Raw genomic sequence first — 25,852 nt, 5'->3', positions numbered from 1 at the left:
TAAAAATTTTTCTACTAAATTAATACCCTAATAACAAATCTCATTTGCTGCTCACAATCAGGAACTAATTAAAAACATGACTGCTATTACTAGGGGTCTTGATATACTTTCCACACCCTATCAAAAATGGAACTTTCTCTTTTAAAGTAAAAGTAATTGGGGGCTATTTAGTAACTGCACTAAAAGCTACCAACAATCTACTTTGCCTCTCTCTCTCTGTGGAATTTCAACCTCTCTCTCTCTCTCTCTCTCAAAAACAATTATAAGAATCAGGCCTGCCAAAGCAAAAGAAGGGGGGGTGGGTTGCAATAAAGAATGGAGAACGGGAAAAGAAGACATTGCCAGCCCCCCATCTTGGAGTTACAAATTGCAGGAAAAGGTTCTTCACGATTCTGATCAGCCCAGATCATGAAACTTCTTTGCTCTTCTTCTCAACAGCTCTCACGTACTCATCATACTCCAGTTGGTTTAGTTAATGCAAGATCCCAAGAACTCAAACACAAGGTATGCCAAGAAAACACTACTCCTACAACTTTTCTGCTACATATACTTTAAAATATATTGCTGTGTCACGTGTTCAATGTTCTGTAAACAATATTGCATTCAAGAGATTTCCTTGATCATTTTAGATTCTGGTAAAAAATAGTACTACTTGATCGTTTTAGATTGTTTGCATCTCTTCCGCCTTTCTTACTAAGGATTACTATTTGCTCGATCTCCCTGCAAAATTCTCAAATTTGAGATCATGTTCTTGAGATCACAATTCTCGGATCCTGCATGCTGTCAATTATGTTTTACAACTTTTAGCCAAGCCATGATGGTTATAATTATGAACATGTCCTCTAATCCAAAGCCATGGGTAATTAATTAATAGGTTAATTCATCATTCTGCTAGCTTGTCGATCCATTGGGTCGATGCTATCCATAGTTCATCCTTAATTTTATAAGCAAATAAATGAAATAATCCATCAATAAATTTGACTTATGACGATTATCCCAAAGCATAACTTTGGAAACAAAAACATATACATATATATAGCTTAAATATTAGGGGCAGTAAAGAATAAGATGTATCCTTACCCTATCTCTGTAGATCCTTTACTTGATTCAATACACAAGATGTTTCTTAAAATTATAAACTCATATTAAACAAAAAGGTTGAAAATTAATTTATTATGGACCATTAATGTAGTCAAGGTCCGTACTAGATCGTCTTCTTTATAACGCCAAGCTTTTGGTCAATTCATGGGAAGGAAAACAATTAATTTACAGAGCTAGGGAAAGTTTTGAAAAACATATAACTACAAAATTAGACTTTTTACCTCGGTTTTTTTCGTTGTAACAAGTCAATTTTTGTTATAGACTCTATTATGACCATTTGGAAGAAATTAAAAATAAACAAAAATAAAATAAGTACATAATTAGTTTATTTGTGTTTTTGTATTTAACTAATTACCCCTTAGGCAGGATATATTTTTCATTTCATCTCATTTTATATTATTTTATTTTCTTCCCGAATATCTCCCCTTTTGCATCGATCGTTCATTTAATTTCTTGGAATATTTAACGGTCATTGGTCGATATATACAATATTGGTCACAAACTTTTTAATTAAGATCATTTAAATTATGCATGCGCCACTCGATCGGTATCATTTAAGATCATTCAAAGCTGTGGTACTTGTTTATAAATAATTTCTAAACCAGCCCCCAAAAAGAAATATACATTATCAAGAGTTTAATAAAAAGAAAAGGCCGGTAACAAAGTGTTTGATGACATGTTACATCTACCAAATAATCTTATAAAAATAAATTTATAAATTAATATAATTTGATATGATAGATAACTTATAAAATTACTAAACATAAATAATGTTAGATATAGTTATGAGTTGTATAAACATCACGTACGTAGTCATTTTAAAAATAGTAGGATTTATTATATATTAAAAATTTAATTCTTTTATATGAACTTTATATTTTCTATTTTTTTTTTTTTTTTAAATACCGACGCTAGCTTGCTTTTCTGAGTATGAATATCCTCTCTTTTTTATACTACTGCAGAGCCAACCATAAGTCGATCTTGGCCCGCCTGTCTTTTGGGGTCAAACGCTTGGCCGTTACGAATACTCAAGGCTGAGTCTAAACTTGACCGTTGAAGGAATAATTAGGATCACTTTCGGTTTACAATGTGTTCAGTTTTGGGTTTACTAAACTCGTCAAAGATCATTACTTTCAACTTTCTTCTTTCAAAACAACCTCAGACGACTTTGGAACTACGTACAAATAATTGTACTTTTTCTCACCATACATGGCTTATAAAAATGGTTCTTCGATCTTGAAGGTCACGCGTACGTTAATATATATATATATATATCTCCTTTGCCCTTCTTGCCTATTGTAAAACATCAATATATATGCATGTATGTGTAGTTCGTAGTTCTTGGGGTCTCTCAGATTCTTCAGTGTCTGCTCTTTCTGCTTCTTTTTTCATTCCTGGAATAACGAGTTCTTATAGATTCGATTGATCTCAATCCACGAAGCTGCTACATATCAAGAAATAAAGCATGACATCATGTACGTGCTTGATCTTTCGCATGAATAGGAAGCCGGCCTGGTATCAAAGAGCAGTGAAGATGGCCACTGTTTGGAGAAGTACCATTTCCAAGTCCAGAGAAATCCCTACGAAAAATGCTACAATATTATGGAGAGGTACCATTTCCAGAGCCACTACAGAAATCGATCATCCAACTCATGCGAGCTCCAAATTATATACTAGAAACAACAAGCTAAGCAAATGCAGCTCTCTAAAGATTGCCACCACTACGTTTACTCGAGTTTGTCTTTGTGCACCAATCTCTTCCTACAAGGAGCTTAATTTCCGAGCTGAACAGATTCCACCCAGAAGAAGCAACAGTTACCCAAGATACTCAAAGTCGAGTACGACGTTTCCCACGTCACAGGATGGAGTAAATTATAATATTCCTACCCCAAGACTTAGTGTGGAAGGTGGGAGAAGAGTTTTCCGGGGAAAGTCTCTGACGGATGATGTTTTGATGAGAAGATTTGTGGTTGAAGAAGAAGCAATGATGCAAGTTAGGAGGAGGAATCAAATGGAAGCTATAAGGAGGAGAAGTATTATGAGAAGGAAGAAGCTTGGGCCCAGTCGTCTCAGTAGAATGGTTATGGCAGGGGAAGAACATGCATGATAATCATGATCGAATCAGTAGTTGATCGAAATTATAAGTAGTTTATAGTAAATTTTGGGGGGGAAATCATTTTTCATTATTTGATCGGGTTACCTTCATATATATATGTGGGCAATTTTTCATGTAATCAATTATTTTATGGAAAAAAAAATCCGGAATTAATTTGTTCGGTTGGATGATTTTATATATTTGAATATTTCTTTATATATTTGAATATTTCTGCAAAGTTGAAAGATTCAGCTCTTTTTATTATTATTATTATTATATGTTCTCAACTAAAACTATATTCCAAATTACTTATATATATTGAAAGGGATATTTGATATTTACGGCCCATTATAATGAAAGTCCAATAGTTCAGTACAAATCTAAGGGTAATCTTATTGATACACATTGAAGATATTGGATAATGCCTCCGACTAATTAGAAATGAAATCATTCCAAGTATTACAGAGAGCCTTCAAGATATATTTTAGAAATTGATCATTTTTATCATATCACACTTCTATAAATAGCACCTAAAGATAACACGTTGAGATTCATTCATACACTTTACTTGAGATCACTTCTCTAATTTAGGCATTGAAGTTTCACTGGGCACATGCACTGTGCCGCCTTCTTATTACATTACAGGTATATGTGTAATTAGTAATGTGAAACACGTTCTTAACATATATAAAGAGAAAAATTACACTAAGCACCTCGTAAGTTTCATGGTTTTTCAGTTTGCATGATCTTAAACTACTGAATTTTGATAATTAATAGCACATTCTATCATCTTTTTATAGCTGAAATTGGCCACGTGTCATTCTCTCATCGATGCAAATAATTATTAAATTTTAATTTGGATTCAAGTTGTCAAAACTTGATTGCTTGAGATATAAATTGTGAATTTTAGTAGTTTAGAGTAGTGTACACAAGAAAAATAAAAACAGTTCATGGGGCCAAAATTTAATTTCTCAAAAAAATAAGGATTCAAGTTCACTCCAATAGTTTTTTGTGTAAAAAAATTCAGCTGAATATTGGGAAAATTAATGAAAAAACGGAAATAAGTTAATTAGAAAATGCAATTGAGGGGAAAAAATGAAAAAGATCTGCATGATCATGGCCATGCCTATGCATCACATCATGATGGTTGCAAAGAAACACATGCAATTCATGTAGACTGTAGTTTTCCTCGGATCTCCAATCATGTCCTAAGAAGCATGAAACATAGTACTTTAACAACCCTAGCTAAGCTAAACTCTAGTATTTTTGCTTATAAGCCACTCTAAAGCAAAGATGAAGAGATTGAAGAGCAACGGTAGTTGTATTAATAACATAATATGAGCGCATCACACTCAATCGATTTTTTCCGTCATTAGTGAGGGTTTATAATAAATTATAGACAGTGTTTCAGTGTCTCGCCCCCCTTTATCAAATTTAAATTAATTAAAAAATACATTAATTATAGTATAGTATAATACTATGCTAAACTCTTTAATTGCACTCTTTTCAAAATAAAAAAAGCCAGCCCACCAAACATTTCTGTCTCAACAATCATGCTATATTATCTTTCTTTCTTAAATAAAAAATTAGGGTATCTTTTCTTTTTAATTTTTATATCGTGAGAAAATTAATATTTCTATTGTAGATTAACGTCCCTTATCTTATTAGTTGACCTACCAAAAAGTTTCAAATACTAGTGGACAATATATTCGACGACACCGTATCTATCTTCGTTTGTTTTCTGACATGCGGCCACAAGTTTCTATCTTTGTTTGTTTTCTGACATGCTGCCACGAGGAGTCGTAGATTGTGTTTGGTTGATAATGATATTTAATTTATTTCAAATTAATTATTGATATGATTTATTATTTTTTTAATTTTTTATATAAATATTAAATTTATCTCAATCTATTTTATATATTTTAATAAAAAATATTAAATTATTTTAATAAAACTCTCAAAATATTATTAGATATAAATTAATTCAACTCATCTCAAACAATAAAACGTAACTTTAAATATGACAGTTTTTCTAATAATGTGACAGCCGATCTAGAGGAATCTAACATCATCGACGACATACGCTCCCTCGTGGAAGAGAAGGGTTTTCTTTTCTTTCTTTTTTTCTGTTCTCTTTTCTTTAAGATTAAGAGAGTGGACTAACGTGTAAGGCATTAAGGATTTGACTAATAATACATATTCTAAACATCGATAAGGTCCATATTTTGGTCGAATCCACTGACTCTGGCAAGAGCGGCCCGCCATTCCAATCCTTCCAAAAATATTATTATAAGAATGATCGAAATTAAATTATGTCACGTAGATAATATGTGATGTAAAAGCTTTTAAATAAAATTATTGGTCTCTTTTGTTGTAAATGAGTTTTTGTGAGATATCAAATTACCATAAGTTAAGATTTTTAAACAAAGATTTAAGAGGTATTGACATACTGTCCACTTTCTTTGTTGGGTTTGGAGTTGAAAGAATTTTCTAGTGATTGAGGTTCGCAGTCCCTTGTTTATGTATTTTAATTGAAAAATATTTTAATTATAAAGAAATTATATAAAAATAATTTTATAAATTTATGTGGTTTATCAGATTATAAAATTATTTTTATTATAAAGTAAATCTAACAGATCAGATAAAATTACGTCAATTTATGAAATAAAATAAAAAATTAAAATTTTTTTTTATGAAAATAGTAGCACTCATTTCAATTATAATACATGGAGCTTGATTAGGGAAAAGGGTAAAAGCTATGCTCTCTTGTTTCTCCAAAGCTGTTAAAACTCAATTCTAGAACCTGGGGTTGGCCAACAATAGAAGCTCTGCTATGTCTGTGTCGGACTCGTCCTGCGTCAGACAGTGAGGGAGTACTTGTTATAATGCTCCACATATCTATCTATGTGCAAACATAATCATATGCTTTCCGAGTTGCCACAATTATACTCATCCAATGGCTGATATTACATGCCTCGTTTTTGTTTTTAGTGTTTTGGGCCCACTTTCTTATGGTTGCGGTCGACACGGGGCACCACACTGTCATTTTAGTCGTACAATGAGAGCCTAGTTTAGGGTTTCAGCTCCCACCTCAATCTATAGCAACTTGATCTCACGCTCCAATATTGAATAGAAGGTTGTTTTAATAATAAAAAAATTCACAAATTGATATAATTTGATATGATATATATTAAATTATAAAATTATTTTTAATATAAAATATATCTTATTGAAAATTTAGACCTCCTAAATTCACCCACTAAGATCTACCATTTGCAGGAATAACAAGAAAAATAAAGAAATAATAACAACACAAGATATTTAGGTAGAAACTCTAAAACAAGAGAAAAATCACTAAACTCAAATAAGAAAATTCACTATGTAAAAAATTGTTACAATCACACAATTTTTCTCCTCACCCCAAACATACCCACAAAGTTTTTCCACTAGCAAAATTTTAACTTTACACATTTTTTCATTTTTACAAAAATAGACAACAGAAGAATTTAACTAAAGTCAAAAAATTACTAAATAAGCTTTCAACTAATGTACTTAAATCAATAAGGCTTAACCCCCTTATATAGGCATTAGGAACCCCCTTATATAGGCATTAGGGCCTTACTCCTTTTCATTTCCCACTTATGTGGGACTAACCAAAAGAGCAAAACTCAATATATCTAATATATCATATAAAACTACATCAATTTATAAATTTACTTTTATATAGTCTCTTTGACATTGTAACACTTCTTTTCAAAATAACAAGTAAATAAACACTCAACTGTTTAACAAAAGATAAGAGTGGAAACCGACACATTTACACATTGTTTTGTAGTATAATTCGATTTGTAAAGGTATTTAATTTTAAATTTTTTTAAAGTTAAATTGTATCATATCAACAACTTGAATGATACCTTCCAAATTAGCTTATAAATATAAATTTCAAAGACAAAATGCTCATATAGAGCATAAATGACTCCATTGGAATTATTTTTTTGGAATCGGATTTGTGTAATCAGAGATTTATAATCTATATGTGGAAGGGCCAGAATCCCCTCACCGATCCGATAGGCCCAATTTCAAGGTCCATGAGCCTCTGGGCCCAAAAATGTGGGCCTTACGCAAACGCCCCAAATAGGTTGTGGACATTGGTAACAATTTATATCATCCACAGGAGAAAACCTTATCAAATTCATACTTGTTAAGATCTCCCAACAATCTTCCCCGACTATATGAGGATTAGATAATGAGAGAAATTCAAATCATGAAACTTAGATTTGAGTTCAAATAAGAGATTAGATTGTTACAAAGCTCAAAGAGACACATCCTCACTTTATATATATCCATCGATGTCCACCTACTAGGGACGCAATCATTGCCTCTATCTTTGATTGAAAAGATTGAGTTACTTATCTGATTTAGGTATTAGAAGCATTTTCATGCCCTTCTAACCTTCTCATTTCTTTGGTTACAGGATCGTGAGCAGGAGTGTGAAACAACACATCCAAAACAATATGGGTAACATTTCATTGGTTAGTCATGTGTATTATGAATTAGGACGAATAAATCTTCAGGGTTGTTGTGAAGATTCGAAATTCAAAAATAAAAGGAATTTTACAAGAGTTGGTTAGGTGATCACCCTCACCTATAACAGAGCATAATGCTTCCATCAAGAACAAGTACTATTACCATGCCCAATCAAAGCATAACAACTATTAGTCAACATTCTTGCCGTAACCATCACACCAAATTAACAATTGAAAAGAGAATGTATGATCTTAATACAAAAACGTATATCATTATTAAGAAAACTCTAAATCATACTTTGTAAACCAAAAAAAACAAAAACAAAAAGCACGTGAACCCCTCATTGTTTCATGAAGTATGAAGTACGATGACCAAAATAATCGTGGTAGCAAGCATTCCCTAAGAAGCCACGTTCAACCTTAAATCATTGAGTTAATTGTTTCTTTACATTTATACTTGTTTTTAATTATTTTTATCCTATTGCATAACCTTGTATTGTTAGATCTAGATTTAGATACATGATCTCTCGTTGATTTCTTTGGCTAGTGTCGACATCATCATTTGTCATAAGTATGAGTTGGTTACTATGGTACGAGGTTACGCGTATTTCTTTTCTTAAAAGATTACTTTTTTAATATTAAAAAATTAATTCTTTATATAAATTTTGTATTTATTTATTTCTTTAAAAAAAATAAAATACAGGAGACTTATTCACTTTATGACTGTATGTATCATTTTTCAAATAGAACAATTGTGCCAAACCCGGAGTTAAGTGGCTTCTCAATTCATTGGATTATCACAATTTATCAAAAGATTTTACTCTTTTAAATTTGTAAAATATCTCATCTTATTTAATTATTATAATTTTTTTAAATTTTCATATATAATATAATAAATAATTAATTTAATTTTTTTAAATCTTAATTCAATTTTTTAAAATTTTAAAACAAAAATAATATTAAAATATAAAATTTTAATAAAATTTTATTTAATTTTTATATTTTATGTAAAATTATCTCATTTTTATTACGCAATGCTCTGCCTCCCCTATTGGCAAATATGTTACACCCACCTGTAGTGGCGCGTAAAGTAGAGATAATCTTGGTGAGGCAGAAATATGATGATGATGATGACGAGGTAATTACATTAAAATAAAAGAAAGAGAAAGGAAAACAAAAACATTGTGACAAACCTAACCGTTAATTAAAGTGGGAATTGTTTCTGAAGTGCAGAATAGTCTTCCCAATGAAGTAAAGGTAGTTGAAGTTGGCCACATTGAGTGAGGAAGCGGCCAATCCCTTCGTCTTTCTCTTTCCTTCTCGTCATGATGATGATTTGAGAAGCCAAAAGGGAAAAGAATTATAAATCCCACAAAAGGTTAAAGGTGGCAAAGGAAGAAAAGTAAATTCATACAAGTAAGAACACGATTCAAAGTTCTAGTGAGAGAAACTGCTAAAGAAAGGTAGAAGAAAGAGGCTTGTGACACAGGAAGGAGAGGGAGGCTAGAGAGATAGAAGGCTCTTGTCTGCTTTGCTCTTCCTTTCTGTTGAAAACAGCTTTTTGAAGGGTTTTTGGAAGGTCGGGAGGTTTGCAAGGTACGTATGGTCTCAGTTACCTTAGCCATATTAATTGTGTAGAGTTTTGGTTTATGTTAATTCTGTTATCTGATTATTACGTATGAATTCTTGACGAAACTAATTAAAGCAGGATTTTTAAAAGTGGGCATCTTCTGTTATAGGGATTGGAATCATGTTTCAGTTTTTTTTTTTTCGATGGAAAATCATGTTTCAGTTTTAAGACAGTTCTCTTACTGAATTCCTTGTTTCCTTGGATCCCTTTTGCCCTCTGATGTCTGATGTTCCCTCGGAGAATTGCTGTCTTTAAACTCTTAAAATAAGTTTTCTTTACAAAAAAAAACAGCTTTTGCACCCCCAAGAAATTCTCTCTCTCTCTCTCTCTCTCTCTCTCTCTCTCTCTCTCTCTCTCTCTCTCTCGGCGTTTCGTAATACTTGAATGGTTTTTCATCTTGTCAAAAGTGTTCGTTGTTAAGATAGATGATCCCTGCACAAATAAATGGGCTCAACCTTGTGGAGATTTCTTGCCTTAATTAAAAAAATGAAAGTCTTTGTTTCCTCTGTCTTATTAGATAATTCTGGTTGACATAGTATGTTTGTTTGTATTTAGATGTTGGTAATAATATGGACCTCTAAACCATATACAGATGAACGATGTTGATGTTTTAAACGCAATTCTTTAGTCATATCTTATTTAAAATCCTAGAGGGTGTCTCTGTTACATGATGCAAACATTTGAACCCAATCTGACAATTCCCGTGCCCTCCTTGTCTCTGACTATAAATGAAACTTTTTCTTTTGTTTCTTCTGTTCTTTTTGAAGGGAGGTGTTTTTATTCTATTTTATTTCTTTGATCCCCATTTCATAGTTATTTTTATATGAGCAAACATTAAAAAAGTAAAAGAAAATAAAGTAATACAAATCACGGTGGCTTAAAAATAAAGTTTGGATCTAGAAGTTGAGGTGAGATGCAATGAATGGGATTGCTTCCAGTCAGGTTGTTGGAATTGGCCCATCTGGCCATGTAATCACCCCCCATTTGGTAGTTAAAACCTGCAGTATAAACCTGGTAGTTGGCCCTCCTCCTTGATGATTAGTGTAATCTTTTTTGTCTACAACGTGGCAGTGGCTAATCTTCTATGCAGTAAATTGTTGTACTAGTTCCTCAGAATTAATTATGCCCGTGGCTTGAAAGGCATCCCATACCTTCAACTCATATATCTCTGTTTTTCCTTGTTGATTCAGGTTAAAGGAATACATATCACCTCAGAATATTTGCCATCTCAGATCTCTGTGTTTTTCCATGTTAAGTAGGAAAGGGATACCTAGCAGCACATCACAATAAAGGCTTCGGAAGAGGAATTTGAGAAGAAGTCAATAATGTATGGATCATGTGACTTTTGGGTACTTTTGAATAGCCTTAATCCACATTCATAATATTTTATAATCATCAACATGACCAAGCATACGAATCATATGCTACAATGTTCTCCTGATGCTAATTTTCTTTAGTTGATTTTGGCACCCACTTATTTTATTGTCATGTAATACTTAAATAATTTATGAAGATTCAAATATATACACATGCATAAGTATAGATGCCCTCATACATATATGGACATGCATCTTCTGAACTATTTGATTTCACCTTCCTTTACAGGGAGAAACAGTAATGCTAGGAACATGGGAAAGAAAGGCAGTTGGTTTTCTGCAATCAAGAGGGTGTTTATTCACCATTCTAAGGAGAAGCTAGTCGATGTAAGTTAATATTTTACACAGGGTGGGTGCAGGGAAGAAACTGAAAATGCATAATAATTACAGTCTTAGAGTTTTAGAGATGGCATAATAAAAAAATATTAAAAGAAAAAAGATAAATTGTTGGTGAGGCATTGTTAATAAGTAACGACACAAAACAAGTGACTAAAATTATTGAATTACTTGTCATTCTTGCTTTGAGTTGCTTCCCTTGTAAATTTACACCACCGAGTTCCACTTACCTCTTTTGTCTGAAAACAAATAGCATCTCTCCATTATTACTTCATAAAATTGCAGGACCAAGAGAAGAAAAGCACAAAAGAAAAGAAGAAGGGTTTAGGAAATCTAAGGCATGGGGAGTCCAATTCATTCATTCCTCTATTCAAAGAGCCAAGCAGCATTGAGAAAATTTTTGGTGATTTTGAAAAAGAGCAACAAAAAGTAACTTTTAGGCCTCCCACGCCTCCTGAGCAACCAAACACATCCCCGTTTGTGCCTCCTGGATTTGCGTCTCCAAGGGTTGCCTCTCCTAGGCCTGCTTCTCCAAGGGTTGCCTCTCCTAGGCCTGCTTCTCCAAGGGCTGACTCTCCTAAGCCTGCTTCTCCAAGGGTTGACTCTCCTAGGCCTGCTTCTCCAAGGGTTGACTCTCCTAGGCTTGCTTCTCCAAGGGTTGCTTCCCCTGGAGCTGCTTCTCCTCAGATTGTTCGTCAAAAGGAGATTAGCCACAGGCCAGAACCAACACTAAGAAACCAACATGCTTCAGCGACTAAGATCCAAGCAACCTTTAGAGGTTATATGGTAAGCGTCCAATGTCTCTTGTTAACTGGATAATATCAAAAAGAATTGTTCAAGGCTTTGTTGTGTCCCACCACATCTAACAAGCAAATATTGACAATATCAAATAAAGATCCAATACAAATAGCATAATTCATTTTAATTTTTCTGTCTGGTAAGCTTTTTCTTGGGCCACATGTGACCACTCAGATTAATATCCTATCAAATAGACGCATCCATTTTATGGAGGCCTCCTGATGTTAAAGGCAATTGTTTTCCAGTATGTCCATAAATGAAGCTGTCACAAACTTTCTTTTTGGATTGCATTTGACCGGAATTGTTGGCCCAGTGTTCTCACTAAGACTCTAGTTTATACACAAGATTTCTAGATAACAAAACTGAAAGGCAGGGCATATCACTGCTCAACCTTGATTTGAATATAGGGTTCTCTAACATGCCCTGATACTCAGTTGAGGTTAGCTTGATGAAGCAATTAATAGATGTTCATCTGCATTAACTTTAGGTTTGGATGGCTATATCTGATCCAGGACAGATCTAAAGGTCCTTTGAGGAGAGAGACTTAAATGGGAAAAAAAAAAAACTAAAAAGGACTCTTCTAGACCCCTTTTGACTCTGCATATTCTGCATCAACATCAGTCCATAACAGAATTCACCTAACTAGTACTTGTCATACAGGCAAGGAAAAGCTTTAGAGCATTAAAGGGTCTGGTGAGGCTTCAGGGAGTTGTGAGGGGACAGAATGTAAAGCGCCAGACAATGAGCGCCATGAAATACATGCAACTCTTGGTGCATGTTCAATCTCAGATTCAGACACGGAGGATCCAGATGTTAGAAAACCAAGCTCGGCATCAAGATCAATTCAGGAATGATAAAGAAGTCGAGGGTACCTTTGACAAATGGAGCCAGGCAGTAAGTTTCCATATGGTTGATTAGTGAATTTGATTTGAGCTATGTACCCATAATGGTTCCAACCGGTAATGCTCCCCCTTTTGCCCGGCGGTGGTGCGCAACATTGGAGATTTGATTAATATGATCAGAAGTTATAATTTTGTCAAAAAATCAACTCATTATCCCATGTCCATTTTGGTTGATCTGTCCATTTTAAGGTGTGGCTTTAAGTCTGTCCCTTTACCTGGATTTGACATTGTGATGCATCTTGTCTCTGAATCTTAATCTGGGTCATCTAATAAAGAAGTATAGTCTTTTGAAATCTCACCAGTAGACCCGATGATAATTTGATTGTCTAAAGTGGAAAAGAACATACGCTTTTGTGCTTTTTTATGTTATTATTTCTTTTACAAGAAACAAAATTTACAAGTGGTGCACTGGTTTAGTCTGAGGCAGGTAACCATGATGACTGGGATGATAGCTCGCTAACAAAGGAGCAGAGAGAGGCAAGATTGCAGAAAAAGGCTGAGGCAGTTGCTAAGAGAGAAAGAGCCATGTCCTATGCATATTCACACCAGGTACTCTGATTACACTAATCTAGCCCAGCTTCAATTGCATCACAAGGGATGGTCTCCCCTCCAACAATATACTATTCAACCAAATCCATTAATGCACCAACAAATCCATGTTACTGGAGGTGTATATTGGTGTAGCTACCCACTTTGGCTGCTGGTATTAACAATTTGGTCTTGTTTACTTCACCATCATTTACCATGTCTTTTGATTTTCATTCCTTTGTCATATTTCTCATTCCCATTTTTCTTATCATGCATCATCCTAAGGACATATTCTTGTATATGGTCTAGAACCCAACACGTACCTTTTTGGTGATCAATAGTTAAGAGCTTTTAGGTAGGACTTAGTATCTACAGAGCCACACTGTTTTAAGAAACATTATAGTACTATTACTTTTTGAATCCCATCATTGTAGAGAGCCTAAAATGACCAGCCAAACAATTTTGAGCTGTTTGAAAAACACTGGTTCTGCACCTCACAAAGTCATAACTTTGTAAACGCAAAAATTCTATTGTTTGAGAATTTCTCCCTCAGAATCAACAAGTCCAAGAAACATAACATGTATGTTTTGGGTCATGAGTAAACTCAAGCTCGTAATAGGACTCTGCATGTCTGTACCCATGCTATTGACCTACACCTTTTCCATCAACAACTTCAAAGGCATTGGCTTCCTTCTTTCTCAAAACTGGCTCAAGGGGAAGTTATTACACCAGTTGGTTCATTTTTTTCTTCTAATTTGAGTTTTGTTCTCTCTATGCCAACAGTTGCGGAAAGCCACTCCTAAATCAGGTCAAACACCTCTAAAGGATATCAAATCTGGGGGATTTTCGCGGTGGTGGAACTGGTTAGAACATCAGCTGCCACCTGAAAGCCATGCAATGAAGAACTTTCAACTTACACCTCCAAGACCGCATTCAGAGCTGAAGCCAAGCCCACTTCCGCAATCAAGTGACCACCAGCAACATCATTTTGGGTTTGATAATATGGATATTGCCACACCAAAATCCTCAAAATCAACCATAGTCATGACAGGAAAACAGGCTCGAACCCCACCTCCTAATAGAACCTCACTAGGCAACAGCAGCTTGTCAAGGTATTCAAGACCAAGAGCTGGAGCCAATTCCCCTTATGATCTGCCATTTAAGGATGATGACAGCCTCATGAGCTGCCCACCATTTTCGTTTCCGAACTACATGACTCCAACATTTTCAGCTAGAGCCAAAGTAAGGGCTGGTAGTAACCCCAAGGAAAGGTTTCCAGGGACTCCGGGCAGCGAGTCTAACAGGCGAATTTCATTACCTTCGACACAAGGGATGGGGTCTTTCAAGTGGAACAAGGGTTCCTTGTCCTCTAACAAGGATTCTAGCTCCCAAAGAATGTTAGACCAAAACCAGTCACTCCAGTCAATAGGGGATTTGAGTGTGGATTCAACAGTTTCTTTACCTGCTGGGGTTGGAAGGAAGCCATTTAACCGATTTGTGTGATTTCTTTTGGTTTATTTTTTGCCTTTTATATCCCCCATCGTGGTGTCTATTTTGATTGAGTGTATTGTGATAGTTTGATTTATATGATACTGAAAAAATATAATAATGAATAAACAATAGGATGATGGTTTGGATGTAAACAGGATTGGGTTTCTCAAAGGTATTATGACATATATGTTTTTTTAGGATTTCTGCAGCCTGTTAGTTCTGATTCCATAAGCAAGTGCTAATGTTGTGTTAGAAGGGCTTGCTGTGAATATTCCCATTCATGATACAGCAAGGCATTTGGGCAGAACTGAACCTGAAGCATCTTCCACGGTGCAAGCCGTGCAACGCCTCACCATCCTACAAGGAGCTGTGCACTTCTAATTGCCTCAAGCGAAACAACCTGAAAGATGCGCCAAGGTGAGTGGTCCCAGTTTGCCATATTGTACACCGTTCACAAAATGGAATCTTCATAATTATGATGCAGAACGTTTACAAGCAAAAGATTTGTGAAAGGAAAAGATGGATACAGAAAATTGGTGCTCTCTCTAGTCTCTAGTAGATTACATGTCATGGTGATTTGACCAGTTGCCCGATTAAATACCGAACATTGGATCATAGGTACATTAATCAATAATTGGTTCAAAATGAATGAGAATTATGTCTGATAGTTATTCTTAGATGCGCATCTACTGCAGAAAGACACTTGCAACTTCTAAGGTGGTATGGTATGCGTTTGATGATAAATCATTCAGATCCAGTTGGTCCGTCGACAGGCTTTCCTCTCTCCCTTAGCTTGCCCACGGCTTCTTTCATGGCCTCCTTTCTTTTTTTGCTAGCCAAAACTTTTACCTGGACACCACTCAAATTGGGGTCCCTCCTCTCCTCAGGTGATGGCGGCGGAGGCCTTCTAGCTGCCGCACTCCCACTTCGATTGCTAACATTCAAGCCGAGCACTGCACCAGCTATGCCCAATGTCACAGCCCTGCAACATGAACCCATGACATGTCATAGATTTTATAGTTCTATGTTTACACTTTTACTAAGTTTTCTCATTACGAAGCTATAATCTACTGCGTGATTTTACATCTCTTACCGAGGAAAATGAGGAATTTCCTAACAAGTTCCTCACTAATCATCTTGCCTTTTAAAGAGATTAAATATATTTATTTTATAGCATGCACCCCTGCTTTTGATATAGTATCTTATTAGCGAATGTCAACCCTGTTCCATGAGAAAAATGAAGTTATAACTCATGGATGAAATCCATACAGAGGGTTCAAAGAAAAATATTTTAGCCCTTAGATACTACCTTCGCAAACTTAGCTCTAAAACCTGTTCATCCTTCACAGGAAATACTCTTGAGCATTGCATAGAAACATACTAACGTATATACCCTTATAACTGTGTTTATACGTAGGAACAACGTCCACATTCTTCGCACAAACACTTGAAAAACAAGCAACTCCAACAGAAAAACGTAAAACCAACCTGCGATGTACAAGTTTGTAATCCAGGTCTCCATCACAACCTTGATGGCAAAGCCACACTCTTTGAAACCCTAGAGATGGGCATTGAGACTTGTCTCTTGAGGCTGTTGAGATAGGTACCGTTGCAGGAAGAGGTGCCGGGGTTAGTGAGTGTGCCATGACTCTCCTTGTGGCCGGACTGGTCTTGCTTGAGTTCAAAATAAGGCGGATGGTGTTTGTTTCTTCACAAGTAGTAAGAAAAACCTATAAATGAAGGAAGTGGATGGTGTTGGTAGCTTAAGAAGTAAATGAGAAGAGAAGCAGATGGAATGGCTGGTACCAGATAAGGTTCCATCTTCGTGGAGCCTTCTTCTGTCTGATTTACTTGAGGTTCTATATATTTCTTGTGTCTCCCCATTATCTATATGATTATTTCTTCTTAGTTCTTTCAAACTACAAAAAATTAAAAAATAAAATTTGAAGAAAGAGCACCAAAATTGTCTGGTTCAAATGGCAGGATCAATATCGAAACGAAAAGTAAGCCGATAATCGCAATTGTTGATGCCAAATGAAAGAATAGCCCGCACATCACAATTCACCACACAATGAAAAGTTCTTCTCATATAGACCCTCGGATGTTTGAGAAGATGATGAAGAGCCGAACCCAAAAGAATTTTACAGGGTACCGAAGCTCCTGTGACAAGACTTCCAACGTCATGTCGTGGGCTACTTCTCCTCTCACTTGGTGATTCACTGATTCCTCGCCCCTCGGACACTTCTGCATGCAATCCGCACGACACCACCCACACAAGTAGGAAAGCGTCCGACAGACCTAATTGTAATCAGCTTATCGTATAATTCACGACAATTTAAGAAGTTCCCCTGAGCATCATACATCGATGCATGTGGACAAAAGAATGAAATGCCTATGTTGATATAACTAGACACTTCAAAGAGAGCTTCCTCAACCACCGCAGTACCTATCTATTTCATAGAAAATGGACTACAAACAATTGGTTCGCCTTACTTCGCAAACATCGTAGCAAAGAACAATCTAAAGGCAGAAATCACCAAAACTCGAAGACGAGCGCAGGGGAGGGCCTTGGGGTATCAGAATGGCGTAAAAAAAGAAGAGGAAAATGTCGAGATTTAAAGCATCTTCGTAATCCATGCCCATAATCTAGTTACCATATAGAAAATAACACACAATCCAAGCTGCAAAATTGCCCATAAATAGACAAATATCTTCTGAAAAGATTAGTTTCAAAACATAGACAGGTCGCTCTTTTAAACTGCAACAGATGATCAAAATCTATGAAACCCTCACTTGCACACTAATCCTACTCATCATCCTCATCATCATCAGCTTCAGCTGAGTTTAATGCATTCAATCTCTCAATCAGCTTGGCCTTCCGTTCCTCATAAGTAAGCTTCTTCAAGTTGTACCTGTTAAGAACCAGAAATAGGAACGTTAAAAAATATATTTTCTGCTTTAAAAAATCATGATATTCAGAGTCAAACAAAATTCAAGATTTTGCAGTTGGGAGTATTGCAAAAGCACAACCAAACAAGAAAATAACTGAATTTGGTCAGAATACCACCACAAATTTTCCCATGATGTACACATGTAAATAAAAAAAAAAACGTAATGAAAAGAGGCAACTAGCTCCGTACATATGCAGGTACACACACATATATATACACACACACACACACCAAAAAGCAACAATAAATCCCCCACCTCTTGTGTTGCTTGGGAGGTTGTTTCTTAACCTTCTTCATGCAGGGTTCAGCACGAATGGCAGCATGAACTTTCTTGTACAACTCCTCTAAGTCATCCGGTTCAATCTCTCTTTTGATATATTCACTGTAGTGAGACTGGTACTTCTCAGGTTCATCTTCCATCAAGGTCTGGTACCAAGTTAAAAGGCAAACAATTAAAACTATTTTTAATAAGTTAAAAGACGAACAATTAAAACTAATATCAGAGATTGCAAAACGTTCTAAGAAAGGCAATGATCTGCTATAAGAGGCATGACATAGAACACAAATCCATACCCTCATATATGCAGCAACATGCCCACCATAGATATACTTGCGGTGAACTTCAGCATCGAACTGCTTACTTTCTTTCCCATAACCAGCAAACCTCTTCTCACTATGGGGGATATCAAGACCACCATCCAATGCTCCCTATAGTGATTACCATAGAAAAACTCATGCAATTAATAATTCTAATCATAACAATATATGTAAAAACCATAGAGAACTAAGAGATTATGAAAGACACGTCTGTGATTGACAATACCTTGAGGGCACCAAAAACACGGTTTCCAGTCGTTGTCCTGATAAGACCAACATCAAGGAGAGCACGGAATGGCCTTCTGCTCTCTGAGGGCTCAACTGAGAAATCCTCGCCAGTAGCCTAATAATAAAATACTTATTTACAAGAAAACTACCACAAAAGCTGAAAAACAGATAAACATTTAATTCAGGAGGGGACCAAGGGAAATATAGTATATATATGTCAATATACCTCCACATTGCCTTGATACTCCTCATCCATTTCAAGCATTTTCAAGACGCGACGGGCCAAAAGAAGTCCAGTACAGTAAGCTGATACATTACCAACATTCAATTATACAAGAAGGCCACCATGCGTAACAGACAAAAAAGATAAAGGGTAGTAGAAAAGCTCTTAAAAGAGATACGATAGAAATACCCGCTGCATAGTTAGTAAGGCCAACTTCAAGCCCATAATGGGGCAGTTCATGTGAATAAGCAGCAGCAAGAACCAAATCACCAGCAATACTGGCAGAGATAACTTGTGCAGTAATATCCTTGTTGGTCTGGTAATAATGTTAAGGTTTGAAACGCTAAAGAATGCCAAAAAAAAAAAGGAAAAATCCCAAAATGAAACCCTTCTGATTTTAACTCAAGACCAAACACGTTAGCTAATAGCCAATGTGATCATTAATCCCATTACTTTTATATATATATATATATATATATATATATTTGGGGGAGTGGGGTTTCGAACTCCAGACCTCCATTTTGGAAGCTGAGGGTTATGCCCATTAGGCTGCGGGCTTTTGGCGATCATTAATCCCATTACTAAGATCTCAGAATACCAAGAAGTGCCCAAATGCACGTGCATTCTTTATCATTAATCCCAAAGAATGTACAAGAATGGTAAATTGTCATTCTTTATCAAATTCTATGCCCGACCAAATAGGAAGTAGACAAACTATAAAGAAAGAAGCTCCTAGTGATCACCTAAACAAAAAACAAAGAATTGAAAAAAGATATCGGGGAAGGAATAAACATTAATATAGACATATTTTAGGATACAAATCGCACAACAAATCGATATTTAGGAGTATTATACTTGTTCTTGTCCTGATTAATTAAGCGAATCCGGGCCCGGTAGTCAGTCTTCCCCTCTGGAAATATTCAGGAAATCTTACAGTCAGAATAGAAATAACATCAACAGAATTATAACCATGAATCATTAAACATAATACATACCTCGCCTTCTCTTAAACTTGACTTGAAATCGCTTGAAGTAGGCCTTGGATTTTTGAGCTTTGACAAAGGCCTGTAAGCAATAAAATAATTGTTTGAACACTGGTTCCAAATGTTAAAAAGACACCACTATAATCGCCGAACCCCAAAACATAGCAGAAGGTAATTAGAGGGCCAACAATGTCAACAAACCGGATGGTGACAAAATTAGATCCATAAAACTCGTCTTTTGTTTGCATACGTACAACTCTTTTCCAGTTACATACATACAAAAAAAAGCTACACGAAGTAATAGACAATCCGTGCCAAAATACCCATAAGACTGAACGAATAGGTGTAAACAACCTATAATAACATATTAAAAATGCATAAAATGTAACAATATAACGGGAGAGAGGTTAATTTCCAACTATATCAATTCAGAAAAATTGCCAACAATATGCGTGCTTCGGAACAGCAATTAACATATTCCTAAGAATTAAAATGAGGAATTTCCAATTTTCGACAATATTCTCCTTTATCCACCTTGTTTCCGGGTGCCAAAAAAAACTCCCATACTCAACCACAATCCCGTGTTTAAAACCCTTCTCAATCAAGCAAACGATACCCAGCACACAGCTCTCCTCTTTCCATCCCACACTTTCCCAGCAAGTAAACAAACCTTTAGTTCTAAAAAAATAAAAATATGCCAAGAAATGAAACCGATATCTCAAACAAAGACGGATTAATCAGCCAAATGAAACCAACTATTCAAGCATAGTGAACAAAAAGATGGAAACATAGAGCCCCAGTACGAGAGTCTCACCATTACTAAGGCTCGATCTAACTCCAAAGAGTAGAGAGGGACAGAGACGGCTCAGCCTTCGGGAGAGAGAGCCTAATGTAAAAGAAAGATATAAGCACTAGAAGCATCTAATGGAGCTCCGAGATAAACGGATGCGATTGATTATATAGGGACTGACGGTTAGGATTTATTTGTTGGGAGGAGATCGCTAGGGTTTTGTGATTTGGGAACTTTATAGCACTTGAGTAGTGGCATTTTCGTGATTTCTAGGGTGGTTTGCGATTAAGGTGCGGTCGAGCTAGAACACTATCAATGAATTTATGTTTCCATGGGCTCTAGTTTGGGCAGTTGGGCCTCAAGCCCATACGAGCAAGTACTACTTCATCAAAATCTTGTGAAGGGTTTGTGGACTCTAATCTGGACCTCTGATAATAATCTCTTGGCAACTATTGCACTCCAGGTGTGGGTAACAACTTCTACATGTCCAAGGCAAAAGTGATCCTTACAAAAAACATTGGCGCGTTTAGGAAAAAAATCTAGGCATGTTTGGTTACTTAAAATATTTTATCTTATTTTATTTAATTATTATAATTTTTATAAATTTTTATTTAAAATATAATAAACAATTCAAATCTTTAAAATCTCAAAACAAAATTAACATTAAAAAATTATATTATAACAATATTTTATTTAACTTTTAAAAAAAACCTCATCTCATCTATAAAATTTAACGGGACCTAATTAGTCTCAAAACTCTACATTCAATGATTCAAACCTTAAATCGAGACCGAGCATACCAGTAAAACAATGATCTTTACTACTTGAGCCAAGTCAAAACGGTTAAAAAAATAATTATTCTTATAAAAGTGTACTAAGGATATTCCTAATAATGATGGAAAAGTCTAATAAAATTATGATATTATATATGCAAAACATGTTTTAATTATAGGTAAAACTATGTGAGAATTGGTAACATAATAACATTTGTTTGGCTAAATTGCCCTAAAAGACCAGCTCACATTCGACAGTTAAATGATCAAATCTCAGCTTCTAGTATTTCCCTTTTCTTTATATTCAGGAATCACCACCTCTGAGATTCCCTTCTTTGTGGCCGACAATCTCAATGACAAACTTGGCATCTTCATCGAAGACATATGTTCTTGCAAAATATGATTGCATTTATGAAAGAAAATATGACGTTTAAAGATAAAAATAAAGTGCCAAAGTTGACCAATGTGTGGAGCAACCACAAGATGATGCTCCACAAGATACATGTGACAGAAGAATTAGTTAGGGTTTAAAAAAAAATCGGTGAATTGGTAAAATTGATCAAATTGGTGTGTTCAGTCCAGTTTTGATTTCTAATAATCAGAACTCGTTAGAAACCGGTCCAATCCCAGTTTTAATATCTAGAATACCGATTCGAACTAAACTTGGCTGAGTATGCCCCGATGTTGTCAAGCTCAATAAGAAGCAACCTTTCTGCAGCAATATTTGCTAACTCCTTAAGACAAAGGGCTTTAGGGCTTGGTTTCATCAAGCAGAGGAGGAAAGGGAACGCTGACTTAAGGGCAGGAGGAAGAAATATGAAATAGGACTTAGGGTTTGTTTTTGTCAAGTAGAGGAGGAAGGGAACAAATCTGCAATAAAACAATGTTGAGGATTATACACTAGAAATATGATTGTCTATATGCTCACTTTGTGCAAAGCATCCATTGGTATTAATACTGAATATCATATGAAAAGATTTCAATAATTAAAAGAATAATATTAGATATAGTTTTAGAATATACAAATTTAATTTGTGAAGTCTATTTTTTTTTTTAAGAAAAAAAAAAGGTGAACTCTATCATTAAAATGTAAATTTTTTCATGTGAGTCTCAATTTTGTCAATTTTTCTCAAATGGAGAGCGCAAAATATCCAAATCCTAAAAATGTATCTAGCCTTAATTATAAGGCCTTATTTGTATAACAAGGTATTCTAAGGTATTATATTAGATATTCTCAATATTATTCAAATACAAAATGTTTTTTAGCTTAAAATTTTTAATTTTTTTATCTAATCATTACCAAATCATTACAATTTTTATAAACTTCCAAACAAAATACAAGAAAAAAAAAATAATACAAAGTTTTTAAATTTCAAAACAAAAATTATATTTAAACAATTATTTAACTTTATAATATTTTTATTATATTTTATCTCTTTTTTTTCAAAATTTAATAAAATATTTTAATTTAAATCATTTAATTTTTATTTAGAAATTATTTCACTATTATTTAATATATTTACAGATATTACGAACCCATCCACGATGGATATGATGTGTTTTTCTATTATTTTAGATCAAAATATCCATATTCACAATTTTAATATAGTTCATGATCTACTTCACAAAAGATATCAATTCAAGAGGAGTAAAAACTATGATTTTTTTTTACCCATCTTACATTAATCGAACCAATGACGGAAAAAAGGTGGCGAATTCTAGAAGGAAGATATAATAAAATAATATTCGATTCGTCAGATGAAATCGTCGATATCAGGCAGTTGCCAAGTTTGACCAAATATGTTTTGATTCTCGAGCCCTTCGAGAAAGAGAGACCAAAAAAAATCAGGTAGCAAATTTGACTGTGGAAATCAAAGATTTATAGCATATACGATAAGAAAAAATAGATTAAAAAAATAATGTATTATTAGATCTAGAAAATCTGATTTGGAGGCCAAGTTACAAAAAGGAAATTACTTGGATCCGGAGCTCTCCCCTCTCCCCCCCCCCCCTTTTTTTTTTTAACTTAGTAATTAAAAAAATATTATTTAATGATATTATAAATTTATTTCTTTTTAAAAAATATTTAAAAAATTATGTAAAAAAAAACTTTAAAAATAAAAAATAAAAATAAAAATAAAAGCACTAGTGGGATGCGCAGCAGGATACTAGCATTGTCCGGTAGCTGCTACTCCCACCGAAACATTCACCTAATAATTAATATGCAATTGAGCTTTTATCCTTCTTTTTAGTGTTTTTTTCAAATATTTTTTGAATCTATTAAAAGAAAATTTAAATTCATAAATAAAAAATAAAAAAATGAAATCGGTGGCCACCATAAGTGACCACTATCAGTGGGTCTAGTATTTTCCTACAAAAAATAATTTAAGAGGGGCTAAATATTAATTTTCATATAGTCTACGTTATAAAAACACTTTTAAAATTTTAATTTTCAACAAATTTTAAAAATTTGGAGGGCCAAAGCTCCTCTAAAACCGTTAATGGTTTTGACTCTGATATTGTGTGTGGTGTATGAATGATCAGTAAAATTTTTTTTTAATATTATATTTGGCAAAAAAAAAGTAAATTTCCTATTAACTTTTTTATTATTTTTATTTTTTCTTTTTAAAACTGAATTCTATAAAAAAATAATTATTCTCATCAGAAAATTTTTCCACACCCCACATCTTGCTTTACTTTATTTTTCTATGCAGAAGTTGTCAAATGGGGCAACCATTAAAGACTGAAAAAGGTGGTGGTGAGGTGCTGAGAGGGAGAGGAGAAGGCACTGAAATGCCTCTTTCTTTGTCCTCAAAACGATGTTTCAGCATTAGGAAAAAAAAAGAATATATCTACATTAAGTGTGGGGTAGTGAACAATGACTGATTTGTAGCAAAACTCTTGTATAAAATATCAAACACTTACGTGAACACCTAAAATCAGACGGAATATGTCAAAGACAACATGAACCACCTTTCAAGCTCTCTTATCTACGACTTGATTTCAGACCAGTAAACATGGGTTAGCTTGATTATTTCCCTAGAAACTTAAAAAAATCAAATAAAATCACCAAACTCGAGCCATCGAAACATCAACATCTATCCAATATAAAAAAACTCAATTTACAAGATGGTACATAGGGCACACTATTTATACCGTTAATATGTCAACATTTAAATTGTAGAAGAAATTTATAAATTAAATCTCTTATAAATTAAATTTTATTATATTAATAGCTTGAAAAATGGTGGGAAGTACTCATCCAACATATGATGAGTTTGCATAACCTCATCATAAAACCCCCCAAGAGTCAATCAACTGTTCCTAATTGTATAATTGTTTTTTCTTCTTATACAAAACTTAAAATCATAAAAATATGAACCTCAACACAAACTAATTGAATATGAAAGAAATAACAAAGTCGAAGGAGATTAGGAAAATGAGAGGACAATAATTTAATGTTGAAAATTTGGTAGATCAAATCACTTAAATAGACCAAACAAATATCAAAGTTATAATCTAAGAAAGCAACAACTAAGAAGAATAATGAATGCAAAGACTTTTTGTCACCAATAATAATTATAGAACACCGTGAGAGGAAAATCACTCTATGTGGTTAGGCAATACCTATAAATTTGTTATAGAAAAAGACACGTAGAATTACTCACGCGTCAATTATTGATATATTGAAAATTATGAAATTTGAAATTCATTATAAAACTGATAAAATGAGTTTTGTGCATAAAATTGTAAGTATTTACAAAAACTTTGAATCGAGCTTTAAGTTTCTTCTGTAGCCCCTCTCGATGAATGAACTCGTTCATTCAACTAAAACTTTAGCATATCAATAAACTCACAGGCAATCTACAAGAACAAGATGATCAAATATAGTGTTTTGAAAGTAAGAAATAAACAATTTGATTTTTAAAATAATGTTTTTCACATTTAGAAAAATCGTTTATAAGAAACCTTATATAGAGATGGCTCCAATTAAGTTCCAAATAGGACTTAGAAACCTTTCAAAAACAAGATCTTGTACATTCTGATCTTGAAAACAAGTCTCATGATGTGTATCAAACCCGAGATCGCGATCATGTCGCTCAACCGAGGGACCATCGATCAATCGAGCACTTAGCAATGTTGTTAAGACTTTGGGCTATATATCATGTAGTGTAGTGAATCTTATCATGAAGAAGTGTAAATTTTTATTTATTTATTTATGAATCTACTTTTTATAAAAAAAAAATATGCACAAAATTTAAATATTTAAAACTTGAGTGACGTGAAAAATCAAAACCTCCTGGCCGGCTCGGGCGTTGAATGAACTAATAACCCAACTTTGACTGTCGTATGCAGGCGCGGAAGTTAAGGTTGAAAAGTCTTGACAACCTATCCCCCCACCGAAATGGGAGTTTCTATTTTACATTCCTTAGTAACTAATATTGTTTCTGTTCACCGATTTCTCTAGTCAATATGGAGAGACAAATATTTTAAGTTACACAAATTTTTTATAAAATCAGTACG

At 34.3% G+C, this 25,852-nt stretch overlaps 4 protein-coding genes across 9 annotated transcripts; 2 read left to right on the top strand and 2 right to left on the bottom strand.

Moving 5' to 3' along the window:
- The first annotated feature begins 245 nt into the window (after positions 1-245).
- On the top strand, positions 246-3,434 carry LOC122300582. Of its 3 annotated transcripts, none has more exons than XM_043111347.1 (2): positions 246-504; positions 2,605-3,434. In XM_043111347.1, the coding sequence occupies exons 1-2, from the start codon at positions 476-478 to the stop codon at positions 3,206-3,208; spliced, it is 633 nt and encodes a 210-aa protein (XP_042967281.1). In that variant the 5' UTR covers positions 246-475; the 3' UTR covers positions 3,209-3,434. The 3 variants fall into 3 exon arrangements, with proteins under 3 accessions (XP_042967281.1, XP_042967280.1, XP_042967279.1); XM_043111346.1 differs by having other exon boundaries at positions 247-504; positions 2,543-3,434; XM_043111345.1 differs by having other exon boundaries at positions 247-504; positions 2,518-3,434.
- A 5,508-nt stretch (positions 3,435-8,942) lies between these two features.
- On the top strand, positions 8,943-14,983 carry LOC122300579 (protein IQ-DOMAIN 14-like). 4 transcript variants are annotated; one of them, XM_043111342.1, is made up of 7 exons: positions 8,943-9,318; positions 10,612-10,701; positions 10,958-11,055; positions 11,350-11,850; positions 12,523-12,756; positions 13,182-13,313; positions 14,076-14,983. In XM_043111342.1, exons 3-7 carry the CDS (start codon positions 10,981-10,983, stop codon positions 14,793-14,795), a joined length of 1,662 nt encoding a protein of 553 aa, XP_042967276.1. In that variant the 5' UTR covers positions 8,943-9,318; positions 10,612-10,701; positions 10,958-10,980; the 3' UTR covers positions 14,796-14,983. The 4 variants fall into 4 exon arrangements, with proteins under 4 accessions (XP_042967276.1, XP_042967274.1, XP_042967275.1 ...); XM_043111340.1 differs by having other exon boundaries at positions 10,543-10,701; XM_043111341.1 differs by having other exon boundaries at positions 8,944-9,318; positions 10,612-10,679.
- A 250-nt stretch (positions 14,984-15,233) lies between these two features.
- Positions 15,234-17,297, bottom strand: LOC122300581. Its single transcript, XM_043111344.1, has 2 exons — positions 16,272-17,297; positions 15,234-15,765 (listed from the first exon to the last, which is right to left on the bottom strand). The coding sequence occupies exons 1-2, from the start codon at positions 16,427-16,429 to the stop codon at positions 15,528-15,530; spliced, it is 396 nt and encodes a 131-aa protein (XP_042967278.1). The 5' UTR covers positions 16,430-17,297; the 3' UTR covers positions 15,234-15,527.
- Positions 17,298-17,448: 151 nt separating this feature from the next.
- LOC122300580 (60S ribosomal protein L5-like) lies at positions 17,449-20,737 on the bottom strand. The gene is made up of 9 exons (XM_043111343.1): positions 20,580-20,737; positions 19,778-19,847; positions 19,601-19,692; positions 18,972-19,098; positions 18,786-18,865; positions 18,558-18,674; positions 18,308-18,442; positions 17,991-18,160; positions 17,449-17,695 (listed from the first exon to the last, which is right to left on the bottom strand). Exons 1-9 carry the CDS (start codon positions 20,580-20,582, stop codon positions 17,590-17,592), a joined length of 900 nt encoding a protein of 299 aa, XP_042967277.1. The 5' UTR covers positions 20,583-20,737; the 3' UTR covers positions 17,449-17,589.
- Between the last annotated feature and the right edge of the window lie 5,115 nt (positions 20,738-25,852).

Source organism: Carya illinoinensis, chromosome 2 (assembly GCF_018687715.1).
Source record: "Carya illinoinensis cultivar Pawnee chromosome 2, C.illinoinensisPawnee_v1, whole genome shotgun sequence".
Taxonomy (NCBI): Eukaryota; Viridiplantae; Streptophyta; class Magnoliopsida; order Fagales; family Juglandaceae; genus Carya; species Carya illinoinensis.
The sequence above is the reverse complement of the archived record's forward strand: the minus strand, read 5'-3'. Positions and strand labels throughout refer to the sequence as shown.

Excerpts from the sequence above, each read along its gene's own strand:
- LOC122300579 (XM_043111342.1), top strand. The coding sequence starts at position 10,981 with ATGGGAAAGAAAGGCAGTTGGTTTTCTGCAATCAAGAGGGTGTTTATT. Across the intron at positions 11,056-11,349 it reads CTAAGGAGAAGCTAGTCGAT|GACCAAGAGAAGAAAAGCAC; the intron begins GTAAGTTAATAT and ends ATAAAATTGCAG. Across the intron at positions 11,851-12,522 it reads CAACCTTTAGAGGTTATATG|GCAAGGAAAAGCTTTAGAGC; the intron begins GTAAGCGTCCAA and ends CTTGTCATACAG.
- LOC122300581 (XM_043111344.1), bottom strand. The coding sequence starts at position 16,429 with ATGGCACACTCACTAACCCCGGCACCTCTTCCTGCAACGGTACCTATC. Across the intron at positions 15,766-16,271 it reads TACAAACTTGTACATCGCAG|GGCTGTGACATTGGGCATAG; the intron begins GTTGGTTTTACG and ends TTCATGTTGCAG.
- LOC122300580 (XM_043111343.1), bottom strand. Across the intron at positions 19,099-19,600 it reads ATCGATTTGTTGTGCGATTT|ACCAACAAGGATATTACTGC; the intron begins GTATCCTAAAAT and ends CATTATTACCAG. Across the intron at positions 18,443-18,557 it reads GTGTTTTTGGTGCCCTCAAG|GGAGCATTGGATGGTGGTCT; the intron begins GTATTGTCAATC and ends TAATCACTATAG.
- LOC122300582 (XM_043111346.1), top strand. The coding sequence starts at position 2,567 with ATGACATCATGTACGTGCTTGATCTTTCGCATGAATAGGAAGCCGGCC.